The 21,737-nt window shown below is 43.5% G+C and overlaps 1 protein-coding gene across 2 annotated transcripts in view; it reads left to right on the forward strand.

Moving 5' to 3' along the window:
- The first annotated feature begins 155 nt into the window (after positions 1-155).
- tbc1d17 (TBC1 domain family, member 17) overlaps positions 156-21,737 on the forward strand; it is a 43,850-nt gene continuing 22,268 nt past the window's right edge. Inside the window, exons 1-8 of one of the 2 annotated variants that reach the window (XM_072588845.1) lie at positions 156-1,109; positions 6,911-7,009; positions 7,727-7,801; positions 9,396-9,516; positions 11,559-11,769; positions 12,223-12,334; positions 14,966-15,139; positions 17,689-17,820. In XM_072588845.1, the coding sequence (XP_072444946.1) occupies positions 1,080-1,109; positions 6,911-7,009; positions 7,727-7,801; positions 9,396-9,516; positions 11,559-11,769; positions 12,223-12,334; positions 14,966-15,139; positions 17,689-17,820 (954 nt within the window). In that variant the 5' untranslated portion in view covers positions 156-1,079. Of the gene's footprint in view, positions 1,250-6,910; positions 7,010-7,726; positions 7,802-9,395; positions 9,517-11,558; positions 11,770-12,222; positions 12,335-14,965; positions 15,140-17,688; positions 17,821-21,737 lie in introns of both variants that reach the window. The other variant, XM_072588844.1, reaches the window with a different exon arrangement.

The following is a 21,737-nucleotide window of genomic DNA, read 5'->3' on the forward strand; positions in this document are numbered from 1 at the left end:
CCATACTCTTCCATTTTAGTTCATTCCCCGCCTAGAATATAGCTTCAAACAGCAAGTGGAAACGATCCTCATCTTTTAATTTGAAAAAGTAGAACGATGAAAATTAGTTGACATCACCGCGCACCTGACACGCACAAACATGGCGACCATCCCCGAACAAAGATGGCCGGCATTTGTTTACTCCGAACATTGAGGGGCTTCAAACGTTTTCGGGGGGTATCTGTACCAATGACTGCGTGCTCAGTTCCATTCCATCGCCTCGTGTTCAACCCCATCCCTCACCTCGACCGGGTGAGGGTAGGGTGCCCGGGAGGCAGTGTGAAGCGGCTGGGACACGGTGCTCGCGGGAGGGAACGTGCCCCGCATTAAGATGGCGGCGGGCCATAGCAACACGCCGAGCTCGGTTTAAACTGCAACTTCGGGGCCTGCAGCGACTGGGAGAGAAACAAAAACGGAAGGGAATTCGAGTGTTGCACCACCAAAAAAAAAGCAAAGGGGAAGGGGATGAAACGTTGAACTTTAGCACGACTTTCTCCTCCCCTACAAAACATAACAGTTCCCCTCACAAAGATGGCGCCGGGGAGGGAGCTCCTCCAATTAATTTGTTTTATGTTGTTGTTCCATGTAACGTCTGAAAGAAAGAGTCAGGGAGTTCAGCCAAAACCATTCAATGGATAATGTCGGGGACTCCGTGCTTTACAGAGTCAGAAGGATAACATTGCACAAGATGATCTGGCTTCTGTAACATTTTTCAGATTAAATCCAGAGTTGTCACAATAATTTATTGCCCACCAGCAACAGCCAAGTCATAAGATACTGACGTCAGCCAACGAGCTAAAATATAACCTTGAATTTGGAAGTTTATCCGCAAGCCCGACTCCTAAAAATAGGAAAGTGTTTTAAAAAACTTTTTTTTAAAAAGAAGAGTTGGACAATGAAAACTTGGGAGGATGCCGTCGTATCCTGACTCAATACCTCCTCCCCCCCTAATAGTAGTAGAGCCAAATAACAGCCAGTAAGAAATAAGCGCAATCCGGAAATGATGTAAAGGGATTTGTTTTGAGACGAGTCGAAGTAAAATGATGGGATCATCTCCAGAGAGTCACAAGGTAATAACTCATTTCTTATATCCTGTTGTATTGTACAGTGGCGTGGGATGATGTGTTCATATGTAGAGAGTCCTTACACCCTCTAGTACATCGTCATTGGAATGTGGTTTGAGATGAGGCCGGCAGCAGAGAGCCACAAGGTAATAAGTCATTCCTTGCACCTTATAGTACAATGTATGCAGTATAGGATGTGGTTACTTACAGAATATTGAAATGTGATATTTTGTTCCTTAAATCCTGCAGTAGCGTAATACTTTCATATAGTGTGAGATGTTGTCTTCAGTGGAGAATTATAAGGTCATAATTTGTTTTTATGCTTTTAGTTTAGGGACACTGTACAGTGTGGAATGTAATCATCAAAAGAGAGTCACAAGATAATAACTAATTCTTCATACTGTGAAAAACAGGAGTGCTACAGTGTTGGGAATGATCACCTGTTGAGAACTGCAGGGAAATATGTTCATTATAATTCATGTGCTACCGTGAAGCATGGGGAGACCTGTAGAGAGTTACAAAATATTCACTTGTTCATCATATACTGTAGTTTACCAAAACACTGAGGAAGGTTATCACTTTCAAAGCATTGCAGGTATTAATTTAATTGTCTATATTGTTTTGCAGCAATACATATTTATATAATAAAGGATTGATTCTATTTTCATGAATATTTGCACCAAGTGTAAATTTATGTGAAATAACGTTAAGTTTGCATGTGTTATTAAGTTTGTCACTTTCAGAATGTATTTTTCTGTGTAGAGAGTATATTGGTAAGTATACCTGAATGAAGAGTATTCATTCTGGAATGAAGAGTAACCACGGTGGCACAGTGGTTAGCACTGCTGCCTCACAGCGCCAGAGACCCGGGTTCAATTCCCACCTCAGGCGACTGACTGTGTGGAGTTTGCACATTCTCCCCGTGTATGCGTGGGTTTCCTCCGGGTGCTCCGGTTTCCTCCCACAGTCCAAAGATGTGCAGGTCAGGTGAATTGGCCATGCTAAATTGCCCGTCGTGTTAGGTAAGGAGTAGATGTAGGGATATGGGTGGGTTGCGCTTCGGCGGGGCGGTGTGGACTTGTTGGGCCGAAGGGCCTGTTTCCACACTATAAGTAATCTAATCTAATCTAATCTAAGAGTTCAAAGAAAATATTGATACGTGTATACTTGTAGTTAAAGTGAGAATCTCCTTGGATGCTGTCTGAACTGCTGTGTTCTTCCAGCACTAATCCAGATACTGAGCTGAATAGTTAACCCTAGTGTACGTGCAGTTGCAATCTTAATGTTCGGAACCGTCCTTGTATGTAGAGGTGAGTTATATGTGGAGGTTACCCTTGTGGGTCTCTTGAGTGTATAATTTCTCTTGTGATCCTTGGAATTGTGAAATGTTGTTGTGATGAGACAGTAACAGATACACTCAAACTGCTGCATTCTATTAGTAGACCAGATACTTTGTATTACATTAAAGGGAAAACCAGCAAAAGGATGATTTGTACACTTCTTTCTTGTTTACGTTGATTCCAGATTATAATTTTGTGTGTGTGTGTGGTCATGCATCCCAGTTTGATTGTAGCTTTATTATCTTGTATATTTTCAGGAAATCCTTTTGTTTTTGACAGAAGTATGCATTTAACAAATAGTCCAGAATTTAAATGGACACTGTGACAATCTGTTTCACTGAGAGCTGGAAATCTTGGCCTGCACTTAAAGGGTGTAAACTTGCATATTGGTCAGTGAAAACAATATTTTAGTGAGTAAATGGTCAACCTATGCACAGGATCCCTAGGAGACAATCAAAGCAGTTAGTATTGATTCATTCTCTTAGAAATAGGATGCACAACTGAGAAACATCCCTTTCAGTGTATATGTGAGTGTTTTTAAAGTTAATTCATGGATGGGGGTATTGCTGATTGGGCCAGTATTTATTGTCCATCCTTGAGAAGATGGCAGGGAGTTGCCTTCCTGTACCTCAGCAGTCCATTTGTTGTAAGTACACTCACAGTACCATGAGGATGGAATTCCCCATGATGTTTGACTCAGTGACACTAAAGCAGCGGTGATCTGTTTCCAATTTAGGATGGTGAGTGATTTGGGGGAATGATGGGCGATCTTGTAGGTGGTAGTGTTCCCATTATTCTGCTGCCCTTGTCCTTCTCGATAGTAATAGTTGTGGTTTTGGAAGATGCTATCCAAAGAAACTTAGTGTGCTACAGAGCATCATATCAAGGGGAAATCATGCTTGACAAATAATAGAGGAGATAATGAGCAAGTCAAACAAAGAAAAGCCAGTGGACTATTTGGATTTATTTGGATTTCCAGAGGCCTTTGACAAGGTGCCACTCAGGAGGCTGCTAACTAAGAGCCCATAGTGTTAGGGGCAAGGTTCTGGCATGGATAGAGGCTTGGCTGACTGGCAGAAGGCAGATAGTGGGGATAAAGGGATCTTTTTCAGGATGGCAGCTGGTGACTAGTGGAGTTCTGCAGGTTTGCTGGGACCACAACTATTCATGTTTATAGATTCACAATCTGGATGAAGGAACTGAGGGCATTGTTGCTAGTTTTCAGATGACTGAAAGAAAGGTGAAGGGGCAGGTGGTCTTGAGGAAGGTTGTAGAAAGACTTGGGCAGGTTAGGAAAGTGGGTAAATAAGTGGCAGTTGGAATACAGTGTGGGAAAGTGTAAAGTTATGCACTTTGGTAGGAAGTATAGAGGCATAGACTATTTTCTAAATGGGGAAAGGCTTTGGAAATCTGAAGCACAAAGGGACTTGGGAGTCCTAGATCAGGATTCTGTCAAAGCTAACATGCAGTTCAATTCCCAGTTAGGAACGGGATTGTTCTGTTTACAATAATTTTGAGGGCTAGAGTACAAGAACAGGGATGTATCCCTGAAGCTGTATAATGCTGTTGTCAGACTACATTTGGAATATTGGGAGTTGTTTTGGGCCCTGAATCTAAGGAAGGATGTGCTGGTGTTGGAGGGGGATATGGAGGAAGTTTACAAGAATGATACCAGGGATGAAGGGCTTGTCATACGAGGAGCAGTTGAGGACTCTGGGTCTGTACTCAGTGAAATTTAGAAGGATGAGGGAGGGATCACATTGAAACTTCCAGAATACTGAGTAACTTGGATAGAATGGACATGGAAAAGATCTTTCTAATAGGAGAGATGAGGATCCAAGGGCACAACCTCAGAGTAAAGGGCCAATACTTTAGAACTGAATTGAGGAGAAATTTCATCAGCCAGAATGTGGTGAATCTGTGGAACACATTGCCAGAGAAAGCTGTGGAGGCCAAGTCATTGGGTATATTTAAGACAGACAGATCCTTGATTAGTGAGGAGATCCAGGGTTATGGAGAGAAGGCTAGAGAAGGGGGTTGAGAAACCATCAGCCCTGATTGAATGGCAGAGCAGACCTGATGGGATGAATGGCCTAATTCAGCTTGTGCCTTATGTCTTATGCCCTTATGCTGCTGCTACTGAGGAGCATTGGTGGTGAAGGAAGTGGGTGTTTGTGTATGTGGTGCCAGTCAAGTGGGCAGCTTTGACCTGAATGGTGTCAAGCTTCTTGAGTGTTATTGGAGCTGTACTCATCCAGGCAAGTAGGGAATATTCCATTGCACTCCTGACTTGTGCCTTGGGGATGGTGGTCAGGTTTGAGACATTGTGATGAGTGGAATGTCACGGGGATAAGTGGATTGGAATTCCATGATTTGCAAAGTACCCCATCTCCTAATCTGTTCTACTGTGGACAAATACACAATGATCATTGTAACTAGTCACAACTCCATTGGTGAACCGTGTGATAATGGGATCATACAAGCTGAACTCCATTATCTGTTTTTTTTTTGTAAGCAAGCAACTGCAATGTTGTTCTTTGTGTGAAATTGCTACTAAAAGGGACCTGTAATTCTTCCTCCTTTTTTTGAAAATTTCCTCTGTAAGTCATGTATGCACTCTGAACCAAAGGTCATGTTGAAGATAGACATCCTGTTCTGTATATTAAATTGAATTCACATTTGACCTTATATTCAAACCTACGAGCTTCGATACCTACAACTCTGCTGAGAGGACAGGTATTTGTTTCTACTCCCTGTCCATTTCAGCATGTCGACTGTATTCCTGCCCGCAATACAACCCTGAGCATTTCTCAAAGGCACAGAGGGTAAATGCACCATTCCCTGGGAAAGTGAGTGACAGAAGTGTGTAAGGGTCCTTGCCTTACATTACCTGGCCATATGCAATTGGTTGGACCTCAGCTGGTGCAGCAACAGGGAAGTCAAAGTTGGCCTTGTCTGGATTACACTGGGGTATGGCAAGGGAGGAAGTGCAGGGAGTTCCTGATTCAGTGAGTTGGCTAGTGAGTGTTGAATAGGCAAAGTGGTAACTGTCCCCGTGGATAATAGAACGTAGCACAGTACAGTACAGGCCCTTTGGCCCTCTATGTTGTGCCAGCCTTTTATCCTACTCTACCACCACAGCTGGCAATGCATTCCACACACCCACCACTCTGTGTGTAAAGAACCTACCTTTGACATCTCCCCTAAAGCTTCCTCCAATTATCTTAAAATTATGCCCCATCGTGATAGACATTTCCGCCCTGGGAAAAAGTCTCTGACTATTCAATCTATCTGTGTCCCTGTAATAGCTGAATACATACATGAAAGATGGCTTCTGGTATTTGATGATGGGCCTGTTCCTCAGCATTGCTGATCACCCTATGAGAAGGAAGGGAGAACATATTTGGCCTTAGATGAGCCCAAATATTTAAAAAGTGAAATTCATGGGGTGTGATGTCAACCATTGGGTTGGCATTTGTTTTTCCGTCTTAATTGCCCTTGGGAAGGTGGTGATGAGTTACTGTTTTGAATTGTTGCAGTCCATATGGTGTCAGTACAACCACTTTGTATAGAGCAAGATCAGTTATAATTAGAGGGTTTATTGACCGCATATTTTACATGTCAGTGGACTGTAGTCACTCTCTTGAAGGTCATTTTATCCAGCGATGGATTGGGATGTGGAGAAGGGGTAACAGGAGAGAGATTTACTTCATAGTTTGTTGTATGTCCTTGTATAGTGTAAAGCTCTGGATTGAGAACCAAGCAACACCTCCATATTGAGCAAATTGGCCTCTTACCTTGTCAGTGCTGTGTTGAACCTTTTTTGGGAAACATTCCGTTATTACTAGTAATATGAGAACCATAGTACAGAATGGCTGATCTGATACAGTGAGATTGTTTGGTTTGACGATTTAGTTTGGAAAATGTTTGGTTTTAGCCATATACAAAGGGTCTTGTTGGGAGCAAGGAACCAATATTTCAGGTTGTTGTTTGTATTTACAGTAGTTGTGTTTTTGTTTTCTTGCTGTTATTACTTGGCACAGGGGCTTATTGGCTTAGATAACTATACAACTCATGGACAGTTCCAGCAATGCAATTCCAATGAGGCTGAGGTGGATTTGGGACCTGTCTCTGGACCTGGTCCTGAGAGTGGAATGCATTGACACATTCACATTCTCAAAGAGTTGAAAGCTGGGATTTGAACTCCTTCTCTGGGTTGTGTTGCAGGATCAATGTTGATTACTGAGAAGTTCGTTTTTGTTGCATGGTAATTGGTAGCTTTTCTTACCTTGCTATATTTATGTAAATTGGCTTGATTACCAGGGATCAATTACTTAATCCAAGGAGGTAGAACAGAGTGCTGTGCATTCTTGACGTATAGCACTCCAGGTGAGATGTTATGCATACATGTTGCATACCAGATGCCTTGGACGGGCTGTGGCCATGGTTATGACTTTTATCTTGCAGGTCGTCTTTGAGAAAGAGAGTGTGTTTCTGCACACAAGCACAAAACGGAATAATGACCACGATACACTGATCCCCGGGGTGATCCGGATCCTTGAGAAGGTGAGGATCTGTGTTGTATATATTCTGCAATAAAGTGCTGAAAATTCTAGTCGTTGACAGAGTTGGCAAAACATTGCAATTCGGACAACTTTAAGAAAATAGGAGCTGGAGTAGGCCATTCAGCCCTTCAAAAATGCTCTGTCTTTCTACATCATGGCTGATCATCTACCACAATTCCACTTTCCTGCACCAACTCCATACCACATAACATCACTAGTGTGTAGAAATCTATCAAACTCTGTCTTGAACACATTCAATGACCTGAGCTTCCTCATTCCTCCTGGTTCAATGATTCATGACCCTCTGAGTAAGAGATTCTTCCTCCTCTCATTCCTGAGTAGTTTGCCTCTTATTCTGATACTGTGGCATCTGGATCTAACACCACTACCCCTACTACAGGGAGCCTTCTATCCATGTCCTGTTGAACCCTATGAGAATTCTGTAAGTCTCATTGAGATTCTCTCTCCTTCTTGACTCTAGAGAATACAGCACTAGTCTCCTCAGCAGTTTGCACTGTTCTGAGGAAAACAGGTGGTGTGTGTGTCCAATTTGGACAGCTTTTTCAAAGGGCTAGGCTGGACTCTTTGGGCTGAAAGGTCTCCTTTCAGGATGTTACAATTCTGTATACGGGAATAACGGAGGACCTTATCGTTGAAACTGGCGTGAAGGCATTTTAAACTTGTTCTAACAGTTATTTGTTCTTGTTTTGTTTCCCAGGGTCCTGATACTGTGATGGAGTGGACTCCACTCAGTGAGAGCGGAGAGCACCCTCAGTTCCTGTATTCAAAAAAGGTAATTCTCCTGGAACCATGTGGGCAGTCCGAGCCTGTTGAGTTGAATAGAAACACATTAAAAATAGGAGCTAGGCCATCCAGCCTGCTTTGCCATTCAAGCTGATCTGATTGTACCCTCACTTTCCAACATCCTCAATAAACATTGACTCCCCTTTTTTTCAAAATAAAAGCATTAAAGGAAGGTAAAGAGGGAAAGAAGTTTGGAGGCAACATGACTCAATGGAATGGTTTCCATTCAGCCCATCATACCCATGCTAGACCTCTGGAAGCGAGTCTCAGCTCGTCCCTCTCCCCTGCCTTTCCTTCGTAACCCTTTGAAATGTTGTTGTGGTTCTGTTCGCCGAGCTGGGAATTTGTCTTGCAAACGTTTCGTCCCCTGTCTAGGTGACATCCTCAGTGCTTGGGAGCCTCCTGTGAAGCGCTTCTGTGCTGTTTCCTCCGGCATTTATAGTGGCCTGTCTCTGCCGCTTCCGGTTGTCAGTTCGAGCTGTCCGCTGTAGTAGTCGGTATATTGGGTCCAGGTCGATGTGTTTGTTGATAGAGTCTGTGGATGAGTGCCATGCCTCTAGGAATTCCCTGGCTGTTCTCTGTTTGGCTTGCCCTATAATGGTAGTGTTGTCCCAGTTGAATTCATGTTGCTTGTCGTCTGTGTGTGTGGCTACTAAGGATAGCTGGTCGTGTCGTTTCGTGGCTAGTTGGTGTTCGTGTATACGGATCGTTAACTGTCTTCCTGTTTGTCTGATGTAGTGTTTTCTGCAGTCCTTGCATGGGATTTTTGAAATGTTCCTTTTCCGATAATGATCCAATTTCTGTTTGAATGCCTTGGTGAATCTGCCTCCATTAACTCCCCGAATCAGATGAAAACTCTCCTCTGGTTGGGGTTGTTGGAGGTCAGTCATCTCAGCTCCACCATATCTCTGTAGCACTCCCTCAGGGTAGTGTCTTAGGCCCAACCATCTTCAGCTGCTTCATCAATGACTTCCCCTCCATCTCCAGGTCAGAAGTGGGGATGTTCGCCAACGATTGCACAACTTGCAACTCCGGTTATGGAAACAGTCTATGTCCAAATGCAGCAAAACCTGAACAATATCCAGACTTGCGCTGAAAAGTGGCAAATAAATTTCAATCATACGCATGCCAGGCAATGACTATTTTCAGCGAGAGAGAATCTGTTGACCCTTGACATTCAATAGCATTGCCATCTCTGAACCCTCCACTGTCAACATTCCCCATTGATGGCAGCAATCTGCATGTGCACTCTTTCAATAGAGGGAGCCTGTTCTGCTCTTACTATAGAGTTCTGGCTGATTAGGAAATCCTCCTGCTCTTTTGGTCTGCCAGTCATATCAGGAGGGTACTCTGATTTCTTATGAACATGTTTGCCTGCTTTAGGACACACCTTCCTTTGCCATCACGTCCTGAGGTGCGACTTCAATCCAGAATTTATTACCCAGCAGCAGGGCACTGCCCACTCCATCACAAGATCCTCTTGAAGAGAGTGCAGCTTAGTTCTTATGATCCTGGCTAGGAGCCATGTCAGATGGTTTCATTTACTTGTTCTTGTTCTCGCTCTTTTCCCTGTTCTTTTCCAGGATTCCAGTATGAATGGGGCCAGTCATACTGAGGAGGACATGTTTGACCCAGGTTACGAACCTGATTGGGCTGTTATCAGCACAGTAGGGTCTAGGACACGTCCACTGGAGGATATGCGTGGTGAGAGATGCTGTCTGCTTATTACTGTAATGTATTCATTTTGCTTTTTGTATATATCTTATTCTGGTAAAGATAAAGTGTTGACACCAAGCATTAAGTACCACCATCAAGTACAGCAATCTCCAGGGTGTGGTGTTCCAATGATGTATCTGAGCTCCATTTCAAGTACCCAAGGCTATTCTGTCAACTACACATGTACCTTCCTTCTGCATGTGTAACCAGTTTGTCTTTCCTGCTTTTTTCCCCCTTCACAAATGGATCCAATTTCCTTTTGAAAATTACCATCAAAACTGCTTCCACCACCCTTTCAGAAAGTTTGTGCCAGATCATTGCACCTTGCTGTGTTTAAAAGTGCCCCATCTCCCCTTTGTTTGTTTTGCCAATTTTCTTCAATCTTCCTCCTCTCACTTCCATTGGGAGAACTGGCATTAATTTCTCCTTGACTAACCAAAGCCCTTCACAATTTGAAGCAACTATATTAAATCTCCCTTAAACTTAAACAAATCCTGTGGGTTTATCTGTATGAGATTAGGGCAAAATGTACCAGGGGAAGTTCTTACCAGAAACAGGAAGTGTAACCTTCTGAGAGCTGTGTTAGAATGGAAACCACATGTGAAAATCATGTTCTGAGGGAATTTTATTTTGTTTTTTTTTAGTGAGGGCATAGGTTTTTGTCAATTTTACAGGTAGCAGCAAGTTAAGATGTGATTGCCAGTGCAATCTATTCATTTTTTAAAGTTTGTGTGCTTTTTGAAGGTTACTTATACAGATATGGATATCTGATAAATCCTTACAAAGTGCAGATCTATTGGATATTCTGTTTAGAAATCCACCATCCCCCGTTAGATGAAAGAGATTGATAACAATATGTTCTTATTTAATTATCTCCACATGTCAGGTGGAAGTTTCAAAGCGCTCCCTATAATTAACTCCAGTAATTGTAAATAGACCATGTTGTATGTAGGTGGTAGGGAGAATGTAATTGAATTACACAAACCTGTAAATCTCTCTGCCAGTAGAATTAACCACAGTTCAAATGGCTCCACGCGCACTAGAAAACAGGATCAGGATGTTCTGTGAGGCTGTATACTGTCGAATAGCATATAATTGATTCCTATTTTGGTTCTTGCATGTGTGGAGAATACTTGTAATATGCTTGTTGGGACCCAGTAAACTGTATTTTAAATTATGAACATATATTGGATGTGTTCTGTGAAGTAGCTGACATATTCACTGACTCCTTTTTTTAATTCATTCACTGAATGGTGGTGGGGTGGGGGGGGGGGGGGGGGGGGAGGGGCCCGCAATCTAGGCCAGCATTTTATTCCCCATCCCTAATTGCCCAGAGGGCTGTTAAGAGTCACACAAATTGCTGTGGGTCTGCAATCTCTCATTAGCCAGACTGGGTAAGGACGACATTAAGGAACCAAATGGGTTTTACTGGAAATCAGCAGCAGTTTTGTGGACATCATTAGACTCTTATTCTAGACTTTTTGTTATTGAATTCAATAACAAAGTCATTTGCCTTGGCAGGATTTGAACCCGGGTCCCCTGGCCATTACCTGGGTCTCCGGATTAATAGTCTGACAATAATACCGCTAGGCCATTGCCTCCCCTGATGCCGACACAGCATTCTGCTTGAATGTACACCCTCTATTGAAAGTGATGTTCTTTTTCTTTCTCTAGAGTTGTAATTAGCACAGTTCCACGTACTAAGTTTGGTCCAGTAACCCATCTGCATTAGAGGGCAGTGTTAAAGTCTGGTCGGAGCTGTGAGTCTCCATGGGGCAAATAGCCTTCGAACAGTTCTCATTTGTGACCTTACATAAAAGAAGACCACTTGTGTGATTAGACAGCAGCAACCCATAGAGCTCTGCCTTCAGAGAATGAGGCAACAGTACTGACCAAAGATAAGTTACACATGTGTTGTGCTAGAATTGACTCCATGAGCTGAATGGTTCCTTTCCTTTACTGCTGCTTTGTTTTTGTTCAGTGGGTCACTCTTGGCTGAGTGTGGTGTTTTCTTTTTGTTTGCACTTCAGCTGCCACCCAGTGTTCCACAGCTAACAGCAAGTGGGCATTCTCTCTCAGTCTGTGTGAGCTCAAGTCCATCCGGAAAAACAAGCCTGGCCTGGGTTGGTCGTACCTCATCTTCATCACCAAAGAAGGAATCTCCTTCCCAGCTCTTCATTTCCACGGTGGCGGTACCAGAGCTTTATTGAAGTGCCTCTGTAAATATGTTGTGCTGGCCACGTGAGTATATAACTCCTCCCTTGCACTGAGAGTGATTGGAGTGCTTGTCCTGGCAGTAAAGTGCAGAAGTCAGCCTAGCAATGAAATAGTTCCATAACATGTATAAGTCACTTTTTATTTATTCTGCCATTTCTTTCTATCCTCCGTGCTGCTGCATTCATTCGGTAGCATTGACGTCTATTTTGATATTCACTGAATAGAGCAACACTTTGGAATACAGAGAAAAGAAAATTGATCAGGTTGGCACTTCAGAGATGCCCACTCTGGCAACAATCAGCTGTTGCTTTTCATGTTATCTGATGGTTACCAATAGTTCCAGCACTGTGCCCAATGATTCTTCATAATTACTGCCAGAATTGGCTGTGAAACTTGGTTTTGATTGTACACAATGCTGAGCTGCAGGCTTGCTCTCGTTGTTTTTCAATAATACTTATTGGTTCTGTTTTTTGGCAGTTCCAAGAAGGACCCTCGTCTTTATCTGATCTATTCTCATGACTCTCATGCCTTATCCCAATCCTTTGACGAGTTGCAGCTATTCGATGAACATTCATCAGACCTAGTGTCAGTGAGTAGCAATATATCTGCCTGGTTTTTTTAATCTCCCTTGCAGTGGATTAATCAACAATATGTGTTCAATGAGACCTTTCAGAATAGCGGAGAGAATTCTCAGCACTTGTGGATTGGATCATCCATAAAATACCATGATTACATAGACATCGTTTCTTCATTAAAAATAAACCATTTAGTTAAATTTATTACCCGTCAGCATGTTTCTACATAGCTGGAAAGGGAAACGTGCTGCCAGATAACTTCGCCTTGCACTCAACAAAATGCCAAATTTCAAGCGGTCGCAACAATATGTACCAAAAGGTGCTGATTGTTGGCAAGCTAACTCTGGCTGAGGCATTGCAACAGGAGCAAGATGTTCCCCACACTCTCTGGGAGCGTGTAACCCCACAAAAGCACAAGGCCTGTGGATGTTCACTTCCTAGCCTTGTTCACCCCACAGCCATATCTCTAACCACAGTCAAATCATACCCATTTACAATGATTTGTGCTGTTTAATTTGCTGTCCTTTATTAAGAATGCTCTGTGCATTCAGATATCGTAGCTGTTACTTGTAGAATCCTTTTTATAGAATCCCTAACGTGTGGAAGCAGGCCATTTAGCCCAACAAGACCACACCGATCCTCCAGAATATCCCAACCAGACTCTTCCACCGCCCCACCACAACTAACAAATCCTCCCCACCCCCGTAACGCTACATTTCCTATGGCTGACCCACTTAGCCTGCACAGCCCTGGACATTACATGCAATTTAACATAGTCACTCCACCCAGCCTGGACATCTTTGGACTGTGGGAGGAAACTGGAGCACTGATTGGGGTACTCTTCAGAGGATCAGTGTGGACTCAGTGGGCGGAATGGCCTGCTTCTATGCTGTAAGGATTCTATGAAACCGTCTCCAAGTAGTATCCAAAATGGAAAATCTGTTAAAGAGGCAGATGTCTCCATGGGGCTCCTGTTTTACCTGCCTGGTGCTTTTACTCTGTTTGTTAGTTACCTATTCCCCTTCTGCCTGTGCACGGTTTACCCACAATACTGTCCACAATGTTCTCAGCCTTGTGAATACTCAAGTGACTTCAGCCACAACTCCACATCTGAGGTGTACATTTCTTGTAGCTGTAGAAACTTCCTGCACACATGGTCACCCTGGATACTTAAAGGGTCCCTCTTTCTCAGACAGAAGGATCTTTGGTTCCATGTCCATAGATCCCTCAAAGTTGCCACCCAAGTTGATCGGGTTGTTAAGAAAACGTATGGTGTGTTGGCTTTCATGAGCAGGGGGATTGAGTTTAAGATCTGCAAGGTTATGCTGCAGCTCTATAGAACACTGGTTAGACCACACTTGGAATATTGTGTTCAGTTCTGGTCTCCTCATTATCGGAAGGATGTAGAAGCTTTAGAGAGGGTGCAAAGGAGATTTACCAGGATGCTGCCTGGACTGGAGGGCAGGTCTTATGAAGAAAGGTTAAGGGAGCTAGGGTTTTTCTCATTGGAGCAAAGAAGAGTGGGAGGTGACTTGATAGAGGTGTACAGGATGATGTGAGGCTTAGATAGAGTGAATAGCCAGAGGCTTTTTCCCAGGACCGAAATGTCTATCATGAGGGAGCATAATTTTAAGGTGATTGGAGGAAGGTTTAGGGGAGATGTCAGAGGGAGGTGGCTGCATGGAATGCACTGCCAGCAGTGGTAGTAGAGTCAGACATTGGGGACAATAAAGTGACTCTTGGATAGGCACATGGGTGATAGTAAAATTAAGGGTATGTAGATTAGTTGGTCTTCGAGTGGGATAACAGGTCGGCACAACATCAAGGGCCAAAGGGCATGTACTGTGCTGTACTGTTCTGTGTCTGTCACTTGGCTAAACTGCCTCACCATGACTCACTGAAATTATTCTGTCTTCTTTTAACTTCCTCTAGTTTAAAGTTTTTCGAATGTACCCCGGAAACTTTATTTTATTCCATTTGCTTTAATCAGTTCTAATCTAAACATTGAGAATAGACTGGATGCTCACATGGGCTTACTTAACCCAAGACACCCACTTGTCCCTTTGCTAGCTGCTGGTCCTAATTGATGAGCTTACCTTTTCCCTGTGCTGTCAGTCTTGAATATTTTAAAATGTCAGCCATGGCATGAAGCTTTCCAACTCCTGATCTGCTTAAGGCTAAATATAGAGAGAGAAAAATGGAAAGAATATCTCCCTTCCCCTCTTACCATTCTTCACTAACCTTCAAACTCTCTCGCTTCAGACTAGTGTGGCCTTCATCACTCTTCTAGCTGACAGTTACATAAAAAAGAAAGTTAAAACAATTTCTTAACTGGCTGATCGTACCTTATCTGCAGCAGAGGCCTTGATTTGCTTGTTTAACCATAGACATGAAACAGTAACTTTAAGTGCAGTGCTAAATTGCAGGCAAGTGAACCTATATCTTACAGAAGATCAGCACTTAAGTTTTAAAACTCTTATCTCTCTCTCACCAATTCATAGTCTTGCCACTCTACACCAGAGAGTCCAGTTGCAAAGAACTGCCCCAGACATAATGGGCTGAATAGCCTTCTCCACTGCCTTATCGGTCCATGTGAAATGTGTGTTACTGAGTGTAGCTCTGTTTTTTTCTTGCTCCTTCCCCAGCGCTTTATACAGGACCCTTATGCTGCCACTTTTGGCAGCTTCTCCAAGGTGACCAACTTCCTGCGTGGAGCCCTGCGACCCCAGGATGTGTCCCGTCACCGTCCACTGCGCGAGATGGCGAGCGGCCTCGATTTGGACCAGCAAGACGAGCCAGGCTTTGAGGTCATCACTTGTGTAAGTGTCCAACCTCTGCACTAATGGTGTGTTACGTGTTGCTGGATGTACGATGGATGGACAAAATACTTGAAATACCTCAATCAGCTCACTCTTCATGCGAAAGAGTGAACACGCAACTTCTTTTTTGTATGTATCCTTCATAACCGTGGTATTTGCTGATATAATCTCTGATGGCCCACTGAATTTGTTAATGTTTGAAAGCTGTGTTAGCTGAAGTAAGTGCAGTCTTTATAGTATTGCACAGATTCCCCAACACTTCCATCCATTAAAAGGCCCAACGTGGGACATTCACTGAATGCACAGTGTTTAGGACCATTTGCAACTCTTCTGATACTGCAGCAGTGTGTCCCTATGAAGGAAGTATGGCATCCAGGCAAGAGCTCCATGTGATGCAAATATTATCTGCCACTTAAGTGTCAAGCAATGGCCAATCTCCAAGAGAGAATCCGGGCCTGCCATCGACCAGAAACTGAAATGGACTAACCATGTGAGTGCTGTGGCTGTAAGAGCAGGTCAGAGGCTAGAAACCCTACAGCATGAAACTCACATCCTGTCTCTCCAATTTCTGTTCACCATCTACAAGACACTGGTAAAGAATGTGATGGAATACTCCCCCGTTAGCTGCTCCAACAGCATCCAAGACAAAGCAGTCCGATTTAATTGGTACCTTTATCCACCACCTTCAACATTCACTCACTTCACCTCAAATGCACGTGACAGCAGTGTGTACCACCTACAAGTCACAAAGCTTCTCTTGATAGCACTTTCCAAACGCATGACTTCTATAACCTAAAAGGAACAAGAGCAGCAGGTGATTGGGAGCACTACCTCCTGCAGGCTCCCCTCCAAGTGACTCAGCATCGTGATTTGAAGCTACATTACTGTTCCTTCAGTGTCGCTGGGTCAAAATTCTGGAACTTTCACTGTACAAACATTGTGGGCGTCCCTATACCAAAAGGATTGCTGCAGTTCAAGAAGGCAAATCATCAAAACTTTTTCTATTCCTAACTGCCTTGAGCAGCAAATGTTGGCCTGGCCAGTGCTGCCCACATCCCATGAACAATTTTTTTGAGAAGTATAACCAGACTCAGTAATTCCTACCATAGTTTACTGAATGGATTTCCACTGATGTTACTGCAGGGCCCTCACAACACTTTCACAATGACTTCCACCCAATTGCTTCAGCAGTTGACATTCACCAGGGAAAGCAGCAGAGAGTGTACCTGCTCTCTGTGTAACCATTCTCCCCCCTGACTGCTCAGTCATTGGAGATGGTGAGTAATTATAGGTCATCAAACTAGGGAAAGTCCCATGCTAAAGCTGTTGTCATGAGTTGTTAGTTAATTATGAGGCTGTGACAGTTGACTGGAGTGTGAAGACTAGGCCTAGGTTTCTGCTCTTGTTTAGTATCTAGTGGTGATCGGTTTGGTCCCACGAACTTCAGCTTTGTTCTGAATGGATGCCTAAATGTTAACCCATTTTCATTACCTTGTGTGTATTTTTGCAGCTATTTAAATCATATTTGGACTTAATGTATTTCAAGGAGGAGCAACCTCTCAATGTTTTGATGATCATGTGAATGTGACACCACTGGAAGACTCTTCTGGTCTCCCATTTTATAAAGATTTATATATAAGAATATAGAGAAGGTACAATGGGATTTACAAGCATGGAACCAGAGGTTTTGAGAGTTTGGTTTATTGTCAGGTGTACAGGAGTACAGTGAAACATTTACACTGTGGCTCCTCACAATGCCATCTTAGGTACAAATCTTGGACACAAAATAGAGAAATAAAGAAAAGAGAGTTACATTACCTTACAGTGATTCAGGTATACATTAGAAAATAAAGTTAAAAGGATAAACATTCCAGTCAGAAACAATAGATTACAGATAAACATTGCAATGCAATGGATTAACACAGTGAGCTTCCCCACGTGGTCTGACTGGGCTAGCAAGCCACTGACTGCCCACACTAGTCCCCAATCCAACAAGCGCTCCGCTCCGGCCCTCAGCCAATCCACTCCGTGCCTCCACTCTGTTCCATGGACTTCCAGAAAAGCCGACCAGGTGCAGTGTGCCCTTTTTTTTTAATGGCAGAGGAGTGTGAGAGGTTGTCCAATCGACAGCTTTAAATTGTGATGAGGTTTGATAGAGCAGATATGGAGAAAGATGTTTCCATTTATGGGGAATGCCAAAGTCAGACATAAATCAAAAGGAAAGTTTGACTTTTTGCTGCCGAGTGGTGAGAATATGGTATACGCAACTACTAAGAGAAGTTAAACATTGACTAATTTTAAATGACAGATAAGAGAGAAGGTATTAAAAGGTTATGTCAGTGGAATGAGAAGCAAACTGGGAGGAAGCTCATGCAGAACGTAAACACTGGGATTAACTAGTTGGTCTGCATGGCCCCTTTCTGTGTAGTAAATCCTGATATGGTACAGGAAGGGAAGAAGCAGAAATGTCCCAACTGCAGCCTTTATTTTGTTGTGAAGAGAGCTTTCCCACACTCGTCCCATTTTAATATCTTTCTGACCTTTTGCAGCAAGCTGATCTAGGGCTACGACCAACTGTACAGAGGCAGGAGACTCTAACAGCTGAGGAGTGGGAGAAACATCTGGACCCAGAAGGAAGAGTTCAGGAGGTGGAAGAATTGAAGAAGATGATTTTCAAAGGAGTAGGTGAATTCATTCATTAGTTTATGTTTTCATATCCTCATGGGGAATGAAAGTCAAGGTAGAAATTCAGATGATCCAATAGCTTGCCAACATAAATCACGGCAAAACAGGAATTTGGTGGAGTTTCTAAAATCATTTTGAAGTTAGCAACTTTCAATTAAGAGGAGCAGACTGGATAATGAGGGGAAGAGGGACTAGTTTTCTCATTTGGTGACAAGGTGCTAACCTAAGTAGAAGACTTATTCCCTGAAGAGGGAGCAACTCAAGAGAGCAACTCAAAAAAGCTGAGTGTGTTTGAACCACAATCACCTTCAAATGGCTTCATAAAATTCTGAGAATGGCAGCCACCTGCTCTGACTCTTTATGGGGACAGTGCAGAGGGAACTTCACTCTGTATCTAACCCTGTGCTTTATCTGTCCTGGTTGATGAAGACAGTGTCTAGAGAGTTTTTTTTAAAAGAGCAGAGGTGGCCCAGAACTGGGGCTTCTGGTTGCTGGGTGAATGTAGGTCCAGCACAGGAACTTGGCATCAATGGTCCGTTGGGGAGGTGGGCACAGTGATGAAGAGATGGCCCCTGAAGAGTGGTGACATTGACGTTGGTGGGTCTGGCGGAGCAGCTCAGGACGCATGCTGGAATGAAGAGGGACTCTTTCAGCTTTGAATATTTTAAGAATAAAAAGTTAAAAGGTGCCAGATTGTGGTAACAGTCAAACCTTTTCACTGTATTTAACTGTTCATTGTACAGTACAAGTGAACATAAATCATTATTCATTTATTCAGCTTTACCTTCTGTTTTGAGAATAGAGGAACCTGTATCTCACCCGTTACTGTACCTGTCCTAGTTAATGGGGACGGTGCTGAGGGAACTTTACTTTCAATTTGAGCAGAGGAAGCTTTGCTCGGGATCTAATCCTGTATTATACGTACCCTGGAATTGTTTGATGCTAATAATGTGCCAGAAAGTTTTCTGCTTTACCCTGTCAACACTCCTGTTCATTGAGCTTAAAAAGTCAGGGTGGTAGATGGACTGCAAATCAGAAATATGCTCAAACTAAAATCAGCTTTGTGGCCAGGGGAGTTGTATTGGCTAGGTAAAAACAATGACTGCAGATGCTGAAAATCAAATACTGGATTAGTGGTGCTGGAAGAGCACAGCAGTTCAGGCAGCATCAAACGAGCAGAGAATTTCGCTGCTCGTTGGATGCTGCCTGAACTGCTGTGCTCTTCCAGCACCACTAATCCAGTAGTTGTATTGGCTTCCTAGCAGCATGCATTCCTCTGAACCAGCCAGTCACTGGTTTAAGATGCATTTCTGGACTTAAGCAAATATTTTCTTAAACTCCCTTACACTGAGACTATTCAGCCTAACTCCTCATACATAAAGAATGTCTTTACCAATCTTCGCCACAAACACCATCCACCCCACGTTCTTCTGTCAAATGGCTTAAATCTCAACCATCACTGCCAGAACAAATTGTCTAGTTATCTATCTCCGTGCTGTTGATATGTTGATTGTCATGTTTCAACAGTCACACCACTGAAAAGTGCTTTGTTGGCTGAGGTATTCTGGGACATATTGATGTTGTGAAATGTCCTATATTTGTATAAATAGTACAGATATAGTAGATATAACACAATCTACACAGTGTACTATAATCTCACCCCCCCCCCGTAACCACGGGTGATACGTTCCAAAACCTACTGCGGATGGCAAAACCGCAGATAGTAGCGAATCCTATCATTTGAATGGGAAACTTACCTCCCCAGTAGCCCCCTGGAATTATTTCTGGAATGTTCCATGTAATATTTTCGGGCCTAACTGAAACTGCAGAAACCAAATCCGCAGGCATGGGGATTCTACTGTAATTGCAGTTTCTTACTTTCCTTACCGTATTCTGAAATCTTCTGCTGGTCGTTTATTCTTTGCCCCCCCCAATCTAAGACGATGTCACAGTGCTGCTTAATCCTATACAGGTTAGTTTTTGAAGTATCCAATGTCTTTAAGTATAACCTTTCACTTTCTGCTGCTGTCATTTAAAAATGTTAATCACAAAATAGGTCCATGTTTAATTCAGCACAGCAGGAGGCCCTTCGTGCCCCTCACCCTTGGAGAACTATATGCTTGAACCCAATCCTTGCTCTTCCTCCATTGTCTTGTGTTTTTCGCCCCTTTAAGTATTTATTCCCATTTGAAGGTAAGTATAGAGGAACCTCGATTATCCGAACAACACGGGCGGGGAGTATTTTGTTCGGATAACACAGTTTAGCCAAGCATCGGGACCTTGCTATCTTTTTTGGGTAATCAAGGCTCCTCTGGATTGAATCTGCTTCCACTGACCTCTTTCAGGTAGTGCATTTGTCATACCTCACTGCAACAGCATGCTGGAAATCGAGTCTCACTATTCCCAGAGACATCACAAAAGTTAAACATTTTATTAGAGTATTTAAAATTCCCCAATTTAACTGTCTTTAGGTCTGGATTGACCAAGAGCAAGTTTCTGTACTTGACATGAATAACTATTTATTACAAATATTATTAGGGGAGGCAACTCCCCTAATTGGACTGTAATTGGACTGTTAATCCAGTGACCCAGGTAACGTTCTGGGGATCCGGGATCAAATCCTGCTGGTGGAATTTGAATTCCATAAAAGAAATCTGGAATTAAGAGTCTAATGCTGACCATGAATCCATTGTCAATTGTGATAAAACCCATCTGGTTCACTAATGTCTTTCATAGAAGGAAACTGCTGTTCCTGACCAGGTCTAGCCGATATGTGACCGCAGGGCCATAACAATATGGTTGACTCTTAACTGCTCTCTAGGCCCTTGAACCCTGCCCCTCCAATTGTCACCAGGACAGAACGCCACTGGTCCTCACCTATCACCCCACCAACCTCCAGATACATCGTATCATCCTTCGTCATTTCCGCCACCTCCAAACAGACCCCACCACCAAGGATATATTTCCCTCCCCACCCCTATCAGCGTTCTGGAAAGAACACTCCCTCCGCGACTCCTTCGCAACCCCCCCCACTTCCCTCCAAGGCCCCAAGGGATCCTTCCATATCTGTCAAAAATTCACCTGCGCTTCCACACACATCGTTTACTGCATCCGCTGCACCCGATGTGGCCTCCTATACATTGGGGTGACAGGCCGCTTACTTGCGGAACGTTTCAGAGAACACCTCTGGGACACCCGGACCAACCAACCCAACCGCCCCGTGGCTCAACACTTCAACTCCCCCTCCCACTCCGCCAAGGACATGCAGGTCCTTGGCCTCCTCCATCGCCAGACCATGGCAACACGACGCCTGGAGGAAGAGCGCCTCATCTTCCACCTAGGAACCCTCCAACCACAAGGGATGAATGCAGATTTCTCCAGCTTTCTCATTTCCCCTCCCCCCACCTTTTCTCAGTCCCAACCCTCAGACTCAGCACTGGCTTCTTGACCTGCAATCTTCTTCCCGACCTCTCCGCCCCCACCCCCTCTCTGGCCTATCACCCTCACCTTAACCTCCTTCCACCTATCGTATTCCCAACGCCCCTCCCCCAAGTCCCTCCTCCCTACCTTTTATCTTGGCCTGCTTGGCACACCCTCCTCATTCCTGAAGAAGGGCTTATGCCCAAAATGTCGATTCTCCTGTTCCTTTGATGCTGCCTGACTTGCTGCGCTTTTCCAGCAACACCTTTTTAAGCTCTGATCTCTAGCATCTGCAGTCCTCACTTTCTCCTAATTGGAGATGGGAAATAAATGTTGCCTATCCAATGATGCCTTTGCCATGTGGATTAATAAGAAAAAAGATTCTAGTTACAAGTAAACTACTGTACTTAACTCTCAGTTAAAACTCTGATCCCCTTACAAAATCTACATTCCTGATGAAGAGCTTATGCCTGAAACATCAATTCTCCTGCTT

The sequence above is a fragment of the Chiloscyllium punctatum genome, chromosome 18 (assembly GCF_047496795.1).
Source record: "Chiloscyllium punctatum isolate Juve2018m chromosome 18, sChiPun1.3, whole genome shotgun sequence".
In the NCBI taxonomy this organism is placed as follows: domain Eukaryota; kingdom Metazoa; phylum Chordata; class Chondrichthyes; order Orectolobiformes; family Hemiscylliidae; genus Chiloscyllium; species Chiloscyllium punctatum.